Source organism: Gymnoscopelus braueri (genome assembly GCF_963280865.1).
Source record: "Gymnoscopelus braueri genome assembly, chromosome: 8".
In the NCBI taxonomy this organism is placed as follows: Eukaryota; Metazoa; Chordata; class Actinopteri; order Myctophiformes; family Myctophidae; genus Gymnoscopelus; species Gymnoscopelus braueri.
Genome location: NC_137609.1, coordinates 33,003,477 through 33,013,707, shown reverse-complemented (window position 1 = coordinate 33,013,707; position 10,231 = coordinate 33,003,477). Strand labels below are relative to the sequence as shown.

At 43.4% G+C, this 10,231-nt stretch overlaps 1 protein-coding gene across 1 annotated transcript in view; it reads right to left on the bottom strand.

Moving 5' to 3' along the window:
- Positions 1-4,574: 4,574 nt before the first annotated feature.
- Positions 4,575-10,231, bottom strand: part of LOC308090780 (bromodomain-containing protein 8-like) — a 34,346-nt gene continuing 28,689 nt past the window's right edge. Inside the window, exons 13-20 of the mRNA XM_080436045.1 lie at positions 9,384-9,897; positions 9,201-9,244; positions 8,756-9,042; positions 8,146-8,238; positions 7,949-8,017; positions 7,518-7,806; positions 6,638-6,682; positions 4,575-6,308 (exon numbers count right to left, since the gene is read on the bottom strand). Coding sequence (XP_080292171.1) covers positions 6,249-6,308; positions 6,638-6,682; positions 7,518-7,806; positions 7,949-8,017; positions 8,146-8,238; positions 8,756-9,042; positions 9,201-9,244; positions 9,384-9,897 — 1,401 coding nt within the window. The 3' untranslated portion in view covers positions 4,575-6,248. The remainder of the gene's footprint in view (positions 6,309-6,637; positions 6,683-7,517; positions 7,807-7,948; positions 8,018-8,145; positions 8,239-8,755; positions 9,043-9,200; positions 9,245-9,383; positions 9,898-10,231) is intronic.

Here is a 10,231-nt window from a genome sequence, read left to right as displayed (position 1 = left end):
TCTAGGCCAAGCGGAGAGCTCCAAATGACTCTAGAGAAACCACAACATGTGGTTTCTCAACGTGTTGTTCCTGCTAGAAAACATCTTGTAGACAGTAAGCTGGGTTGCAGATCATGATTCCAGCCGATTAACTGCATTAACAGAACTGTCACAGTAACTTTAGCCACACCCTGAGGAAGGCCCACACAGTTCTCCTTATATGGCTTTTTAATTTAACATTATGCCCTAAAGTAGACAATAGAAAAAGGAGAAGCCAAGGATATCGTTAGAATGCCTTTATTGAGCTTGCACCTGGGGTATATTACCTCATAACCACACCCGGTATATTTTGTTTATCTGACTGTCAGACTCACTCAACACAGCACGACCCTCTCTTAGCTGATGCTAAAATAATGTAGACAGTTGTTTCAAAAGGTTGTATTCACTAGATGTGGAAGATGTAAATAGGGCTCTTTCAACACAAAAGAGGAACTGTTAAAACCTTAAATTAGATCCACAAAGAGGCTACTGTTATCTTTTCAATCTGCTCTAAGGAAACCTGTCTTGCACTTATTATTTCTGTTTCTGTTAGTTTTTCTGCTTCGGTGGTATCTTTTGAATGTTATCTTAAAGGGATAGTTCACCCCCAAAATTACTTTTTTTCTTTCGATTAGTCACCCTATGGAGACTTGAATTCATGGATATTTTTTTGTTTTTGTTGTATTCCTAAAGCAATAATTTGATGACCGGCAGCGGTTCCTGTAGGAGACGCAAAGAGTCTCCTTTGTATCTCCTACCGGAACCACTGCCTATACCGGTCAAAGTATTGGCTTAGGAATGCGACAAATGCGCGCACGCGCGTGTGTGAGAGAGAGAGAGAGAGAGAGAGAGAGAGAGAGAGAGAGAGAGAGAGAATAATTTGAAACACATATGATAGTGTGTGTCCACTTACATAGACGTCCAGGTGAAGCGATGGCACAGCGGGAGCCTTGCACAGCATCAGCAACATGACTGTCAGTCATGTAAGTATCATGGTCAGTATCATGGTCAGTATCATGGTCAGTATCATGTCAGTATCATGGTCAGTATCATGGTCAGTATCATGGTCAGTATCATGTCAGTATCATGGTCAGTATCATGGTCAGTATCATGGTCAGTATCATGTCAGTATCATGGTCAGTATCATGGTCAGTATCATGTCAGTATCATCATACCAATTCTGTTCTCACTGTACATAAATGACCTACCTGAAGTATGTAATAATCTACATGTCCAGATGTATGCAGATGATGCCGTTGTACTTGCCCATGGTAAAAGCTATGCAGAGGTGTCAATAATCTTAACCTCAGCTCTGACAAGCATTCAAGACTGGCTTATAGATTCATGTCTGCTCCTGAATGCCAAAAAGACAGTCTGCATGGCCTTCTCCAAAAGACCAGTTGTGTTGGAGTCCTCAAATGTGTTTCTGGGTGGGGAGGAACTTGAACTTGTCCCAGAGTTCAAGTACCTCGGAGTCATACTAGTCTCAACCCTAACTTTTAAAAAACATGTGAAGAAAGTCACAAATACGATTAAATTCAACCTTCAAAATTTTAAACAAATTAGACCCTTCCTGACAGTTGGAGCTGCCAGATCGTATCTTCACTGTATGATCCTATCACACATTGAGTACTGTTTTACAAACTGGTCTTGCACAGGCGTGACGATCCTAAAACCCATCGAACAGCTCTACAAAAGTGCGCTCAAGGTGTTTGACAGGAAGCCTCACTCTTATCATCATTGTAACATACTCAGGAGGCTCAATTTTTTTAGCTTCGACAATTTCAAAAAGTTCAAACAGGTTGGGGTCATATACAAGACCTTACATGGTCTGTGCCCGCCCCCCCTAAGGGAATTCATTAAAAGGAAGCCTGAAAGAGGAATCAGTACCAGAGCAACCACTCGAGGAGATTGTGAAGTGCCGCACCGGCAAACAACCTTCGGTCAAAATGTCCTCTCAGTACAGGGTTGTGTAGCATGGAATGGCCTTCCTCTACATATAAGGGATTGTGCTACATTTCCATCTTTTAAATTCAATGTGAAAAGATGGTTGCTTGAAAACCAAAGCTGCAACCATTTGTGATCTTATTTTAGGTTTTTTTTAGGCTATGTGATGTAATGTAATTGTATTTCACCGTTTGTCTGTTTTCTGATGTTATTGTTTTTCTGTTTTTCTGTTTTGTGTGAGGACTGCGGATGAAAATTAGCATCTTTGCTAAATCCGGTGTATTTACGTTCATGTGACGTTCATTAATATGCTCTGTCCTGTCTAAATAAACAAATAAAATAAAGTAAAGTCAGTATATAAATGGTCAGTATCATGGTCAGTATCATGTCAGTACCATGGTCAGTATCATGGTCAGTATCATGGTCAGTATCATGTCAGTATCATGGTCAGTATTATGTCAGTATCATGGTCAGTATCATGTCAGTATCATGTCAGTATCATGGTCAGTATCAGGGTCAGTATCATGCAGTATCATGGTCAGTATCATGGTCAGTATCATGTCCGTATCATGTCAGTATCATGACAGTATCATGGTCAGTATCATGGTCAGTATCATGTCAGTACTGTGGTCAGTAACATGTCAGTATCATGTCAGTTTCATGGTCAGTATCATGGCTCCATCATGTAGAATATTATTGTTGTTGGCATTCAGGTATGCTGCCTGCCAGTGTCTTTTGGTTCAGAGGGTGGGAGAACCTATCATTGTTTTCCCCTTCCTATACTGTACAATATAGCATACCTAAGAAGCAGTCATGAGTAACGTTTCTCTTGGGATTTTCTAGTTAAAAGCCATTCACAAAGCTGCTGGGACCACCTTTTACCAAGCTATATGGAGAAATCTTATGCTAAGATTAACGCGGGGTTGACCTCACTGCTGATCATGTCATGTTTCATAAACATGCTTACTGTAGGTAAGCAAAACTGTTGAGAAAATCACCATGTTTCATGAAGCCCTTCCTTACCTTGTTTCAGACACAATGGTCATCTATGAAGGTAAAGGGAATTCAATTGTGAAATGACCTTCAGAAGAATTTGTAATCATACCACATGGCTAGCAAGCTTGAATCGGACACCCTGAGAATCAAACCAGGGACCTAGAGTTTTAGATACATTATTTGACTTTTGGCTTACGTGCCTCATATTTCTCACTCACACCCATTTGAGGGTGGCTCTGTGTACTTGTCATCTTTAGCAAGTTGAACACCCGCAAACTATAACACTGTGACAGCAATTTTCAAGTTGCGCAAAGTCGAGTGAAGAGAGCTGAGTGCAGCACTGTGTGTGTGTGTGTGTGTGTGTGTGTGTGTGTGTGTGTGTGTGTGTGTGTGTGTGTGTGTGTGTGTGTGTGTGGGTGTGGGTGTGTGTGTGTGTGTGTGTGTGTGTGTGTGTGTGTGTTTGTGTGTGTGTGTGTGTGTGTGTGTGTGCGCGCACGAGCGAGTATAGCCTGTGGGTCACGAGAAAAATGCCACTAAGTAGAAACAAGATGTGACCTGGTGATATGGATGACACCGACCGGAGACAAGAATGTATTTGGGGTTATCTATTATCAGACTGCTCTCCAGATTTGAGAACAGCTTTATTTTATATTTAGAGTTTCCAATTTAAGGTGGTAAAAACTAAAAAGAGCAGCTTGTCTTTGTTGACAATACTTTGCATAGACTTTAGTCTCAGACCTTAGTCACTGTTAACAGTCCTTGACCACAGGCTTGGGTCACAATTCACAGTACAAAACAAATCCTAAACTGAGCTTAAGTGCACAAATAACTGTAGTGACAACTCAACATGAAATCTTTGTGCTCACTTAGATGCACATGGAACACAGGTCATCAACCTTCTTCAGCAAATTCTTGCAGGGCGACACTCCTCCCTTACTCTAAGTGCTGAATCATGTGAACACAATCCTTTTTAGAATCACAACAACAACTCCCTCACAATAATTGGCAGTAAAATGGAAGCCTCTCTACTTCCTGCTTCTTCTAATACTACTTCCCATGAGGAACCCTGAGTCTGAGAATACCCACAACGGTTAAGCGCCATGTGGGAACCTTGTTATCCACCTGGCTACAAAGAAGAGAGAGCAGTGGCGGTTTATGGGGTGGGTGGCATCTGCCACTTCATATGAAGTTCTTACAAACCCCAGTTAGCCGCCCCATTAAATATAGGATAATATTTGCATCTAAAGCAAATATTATCCTATATTAAATTTGGCTGGTGGGCCTTTTGTGACTTTGTAGAATTGGACCAGACAGCGCTAGGCCTCCCTTGTAAAAGGGATTTCCATTTCAATCAGACTCACTTGGTTAAATAAAGGCTAAATAAAAATCAATAAAATTATTTGATTAGCAAAGTGCAAGCCTTGATGATAGTATGGCTTTTCTGTATTTTTTCACAAAATCACCATGCCGGTTTATTAAATAGTTATTCACGTATTGGATTTGGTTTAGCCTAATTCAGAGATCCACAGTAAGATGTCTTCTGATAGTGGCATTAAATCTTTTTTATCTCTCATTAATTGCTGAAGAAAATGAAAGGAAGCCAAAGGTTTCTGTCATCTGTTTACTTGATCATTATATTACACATTAGACATTAATCAGTCTCACTCTCAAAGTCACTAACAATGTTATCCATATTTATTAAACCATCCACTGCAGCCTTAACAAAGGCATCATGTACACAACGAAGCATGCCTGTGCTGTAAGGTTATATGTTTTGCACGTGTTTGCACTGATTTATACTTAGTCGTACGACAGTGCCAAATAGTAGATCTACAAACGCAAAGCGTCGCAAAGTAGTGCCGCGCTGTGAGCTTGCAGGGCTGCTATTCTCTGCACGGGACACCGTCGTCAGACGGCGGACAAATTAGGCAAACGTGTGATGCGGTCATAAGGCAACAAACAACAACAAACTGACAGTTCCCACAAGATATTCAAGTTGGAGAAAATGCTTCAAGGACTAACGGCTGGATTTCACAGGTGCTGCACAGTTGATACAGTAATTAAGACATATGTAGCCTACTCCTTTGTCTATGATCATTTAGAATAGAACATTTAAGTGACTTTCATGGACATGGCTGTTAAATTGCACAAACTCATTCTGATTAGTTCAGTTGCAGCTCCTGTTAAATAGACATTTCATCAGAAAACACATAGCTGACTGAATATGAACACCTTCTCACGTGTAACCCCCCCCCAAACTAAAGCTTTTTGCAAAGCTCACTTGTCTTGAGAGTTAATGTCAGTTAATACTTAACTTTTCCTCGAGTAGTGTCATGTTTGGCAAATATATATATAGTGTAAAAAATGAAAAACTAGTATCACATACGTAAAGCACTGGTTCTCAACCTGTGGGCCGGGGCCCACTGGTGGGACGTGAGGATATTGTAGGCGGGCCCCAAAATAATTGGCAAAACACTAATTCATTATAATACAACATCAAAATAAAAAATAATAATAACGTAAATGCATGTAGAAACAATTTCATGGCATTTGATTCTTTAAAATACCAATAATTAGAAACTTAAAAGTATACCACGTTAGTTCCATCGATCTACGGCGGGACACAATTGATTGATTGATCATTAAAATAAACATGCTCTGAAAATGCACACAGCCAACCCGTTTGACCATGGGTGGGCCGGCGGCGAAGGCTTTCAATATTTTCAAGTGGGCCCTGATCCAGAAAAGGTTGAAAACCACTGACATAAAGCCGCACTGAGGGATGCTGCTGGGGACACATGAGTTGCTTAGTGCAGTACAGTGCTTAGAACAGTACAGTGACTTGGGCTTGTATTACAATCGAATATTTAATGAGATACACGCTATAGTGGAAATCAAAGTCAATCACACAGAGGCCTCACACTAAATACATTTCATGATTGAGATACCGTCATGTATACTTTCATTTAATTGAACTGACGACAGCCTAAACTAGGTTTTAACAGGAGTTGACTATGAAAGACGATTCAAGCAACTTATTCTCAAACAGGCCACTTTGTCGGATTATACCTGCAATTGGCTCTAGCCCCTATATGCTACAGTACAAGTCCCAAATAACAATCCAACCATAAACTGCACGACACTGCAAGAAAAACTATTACACTGGACTTTTCCCCTCATTGCACAAGATACATCCATGTGCAAGTGCAATGAAATCCACAGACACATTCGCCCATTCACTCAAAAACCTGGGGAACACATCATTATATTCAGGCCTCAGGAGGCAGTCACTTCTTCATCTTGAGATCAGCTTCAATGGCACAACGGCGACCTCTAGTGCCCCCATCCTGCACAGTCACAGAGAGAAAGAGAGAGAGAGAGAGAGAGAGAGAGAGAGAGAGAGAGAGAGAGAGAGAGAGAGAGAGAGAGAGAGAGAGAAATAGCCATGTTTTATTGCACTGAGTTTCAGTCAACACTTAAATCAATGCAAATTTGTTTATTTGAGCTATTATATACTTTAAAGAAAATCATATTTTTTATGAAGTAACTTTCTTTCTGTTCTCAACAAGCTATATCATTTGAAATTGTGAAATCTGTCATGAAAATACTTTAACATATCACCTAGATTTACTAAAACAACAGATTGTAGGACAAAGGCTTGAGGACGAGTACTTACAAAAAGAGAGAGAAGGAAGGCTGGAGACGCCATGGATACACTGTCCTGTAAGATGACCAATATACACACATCAGAGAGAGAACTACAATTATATACACACATCAGACATAGAACTACAATTTACAATTTAGGCATTTAGCAGACGCTCTTAATCCAGAGCGATTTACAGTAGGCAAGGAAAACACGAGGTAATAGTAAGACATCAAATGCATAGAAATATTAATCTAGGTGGATCATAGGTAAACCAAGAATCGTCAGTCAGTATAATATAAAAAAAATATCAAGAGAACTAGAGGGGAAGATACAAGATTTGAGAGAAAGCAAAGCAATGTTCTGCAATGGAAGATTTGTGTAGACAGAATGCTATAAAATACTCATAAATTATTTGCTGTACGGGTTAACAGATACAGCCTCACTACACAGTATAGTCCTCAGTGTTAATTTAACTCTGAACAGTATACAAATGGAACCAAATATACCCTCTTCAGAGTTAAATTAACACTCAAATCAGATTTTGAGATCTCATGGGTGTTAAGGGGAAGGTTGGGCCTAAGGGTGACACTAGACTCTCTAGATACTTTCTATAGTGACTAGAGGAAAGGGGTCACCATGGGGACACCAAAATCAGTAGGATTTTTCCTCAGGGAGCATGAGGGTCAGAGCCAAGAGTGCAAATGGAATCAAATGGACCTTGTAAATGAACACTAAGGCTTTTACTGTGTATCAAACACTAATGGTGCTGTTCTTATGTGTGTCACTTCCATGGTCATTATTATTCATATGACCTCATCGAGACCTCGTGGAATTACAGGTATAATCTGTTCCATACAGCACAGCTACCGCTTTACTGGTTCCCAGTTAAACTGCAGGGTCCCATCACCTTATCTGTGGGGTCCTGCTTGCGAGCGCCCTCGCGGCCACCTCTCAGGCTCTTGGCGCCTATGCCCGAGGAGTCGGAGGTCTGCATGATGAGCTGCGTGGCCAGGAACTGCTGGATCTGCTCCAGGACGTCGCGCTGCATCTCCACGGCCATGTGGAACACGTCGTGGTCCGACGAGTTGTACATGACGGCGTTCTGGAACATCAGCATGATGTCCCGCTGGAACTCGGCCGTGGTCCGTACCAGACCCGTCTCGATGTGCTTCTTGATGGTGGACAGGTCCATGGGCCTGGGAGGTGGTGGACCAGTGTGGGAGGGATGGAGAATGAGGAGGCCGTCATCACGTGAGGAGAAGAAGCGAAAGAAGAAACGATCTCTCAACAGAAGTTGAGAGATGTCCCAGGTTTGGGGTAAAGGCGTGAAAAACTCACCTGTACACAATGCTGTGGTATCCGGGCGCAATGTCGTCCGTCACAGGCTGCAGGAACACATTGGCGTATCTAAAAACAAATTCAATGTTGATCACATTTCCGTAATTATTTCAAAAATCTTTTTTAAATCATTGGTCCTGTGTCACCTGTGTTATCACTTTGGTTCTGTCACTGTGTTTTGTCTTAAATGAACCCACCTGTGATTGGCTGCTGCACGCCACACCAGCATAATGGCCTTTTTCCAGATCTTCTGAGCTTGAATAGCTTCTTGGTCCTCACTGCTCATTGAACTGTAGAACAGTGATGAACAACAACAACACCCAATATAATCAAGGGAGAAAGGAGAAGTAGGGGCTATTTTGGGGAAAAGGTTATGCTCAATACATATAGACAATTTTCACTTTTGTGAAAGGCTGCTCAATTAATGACTCATCAAAAAGCAAAGATTAAAGTCCATTGCTGGCAATAATACTTGATGCTATTAATTCTGACGAAATAAATATTATCTTGGCACTGTGGCTCTGACACTAGTACCTTCATGCTCACCGTAGGATGGAACCCCACTGATTTTGATGATCCCATGGCCTTTCCTGTTAGGCAAAAATGTCTACTTGTGTGGCACACAAATCTCAAATCTGGGTGGATTGCCATGAATCTTGCTTGAGTGCATTCAAGCTCCCCAGAGGATGGACCCTGACCATTTGAGCGACCCCCCAGGGTGTCCTCAAGCGCCACCCTCAGGCCCAAACTTTACTTTTACTCTTGTTAACTTCTGAAGTAGAGCTAGTATCTGTGTGTGGTACTCACAACTGTGACGAGGCGGGGCTGCTTGGGATGGAGTCTGCAGCGGTGTGGAGCTGTAGGGACGAGGACGCCGTGTGCAGGCTGTACCCATCCTCGCTCTCGCTGGCCGTGGGCTCCACCTCCGACAGGAAGGCCTCCGCCCCGTCAGCCTCCTCGTCCGCTTCTCCTCCGCACGATTCCGGTCTCTTCCTCGCCGCCTCTGCTTTACACCCCGAGGCGCTCTCTCCTTCCCCTTCCCGTTCCCTGTCCCCATCCCCCTCCGCCTCCCCGGCCCCCGCCGCCGCCACCTCCTGCGCAACACACGGAGGAAAACACGCACGCTCTGATTGGGACCTTAACAGTCCAAAAAAAAGCTCGGGAGTAAACGTACAGCACGCTACATTTTTACAAGTACAGAGTACAACAATTACAGGCATCACGTTAGCTCTGTCCTCATCGGGTGGTGTACCTTGGGGCGTCTTTCTGTCAGTGGGCTATCTTCTAATACTGAGTCTGCCAAGACAGTAAAGACGAATAATAAAGAAGGAAATGGTTATGCCAAAATGCACTGTTCCATGCAAAACAAACGCACGTTTTTTTTCTGAAGCAAATGAGCAAAGACATGTGTTTTCCTGTAACGGTCTTAACATACCTCCACGTGGCTTCTCTACCTCCTGCCGCACCCATTGCTCACTCTCACACTTGACGGTGACGTCCAGTGAGATGTGTCCGTTCCGACGCCCCTCCTTTCCGCTCCCCGCAGCCTCGGCGTGCGGCGGAGGGGCTCCGGTCTGGTAGTTTCGCTCCGGCACCGCCGGGTTGCCGCACGACAAGGAGGAGGAGGCGGCGAGAGGAAGGCCCCGCAGTCCCAGCGGGTACCCCGAGGGACAGCCGTCCTCCTGACTGCCGCCCGCAGACGTCGAGTGGGAGAGCGGAGCCAGAGACATGCCCTGGATCTCCAACGCTTCCGTCTCGCCGACCAGGCTGCTGCTGTGGAGGAGGGAGGAGGCGTGCGCGAGCGCCGTAGGCCCCGCGGCGGGGCCCGGCTCGTGGGTCTTGAAGGGCCCCGCTTCCCAGGCGGCGGACAGGGCATGGCCGTTCTCTTCACACAGGGACAGAGCTGCCTCCACGGCGGCTGCATCCAGAGCCTCTGAGTTCTCATCTCCCTGTGGAGCACAGGCACTCTTACATTAACCCATTAAGGTCGGGACAGCATCTGTGTCATTTTGAGATTTCTTTGGCTATTCAAGAATATCAGCTATACAAGCTCATAGCCGGGGCCGAGCTATGAGCTTGAAATTCTGCTATTTTTTTTTAAATAATAAATTTGTGCAAATCTTTGAATATGTATATTAAAGCAAACATTAGTAAAGTATTTTGTTCCAGGGATCTCCAGAAGCAAAGATTTGAGTTACAAATGTTCGCTTTGAAAAATATATATTCAACGATCTGCACAAAAATGTTCAAGATTTTTGAATAGCCAAAGAAATCTAAAATGAC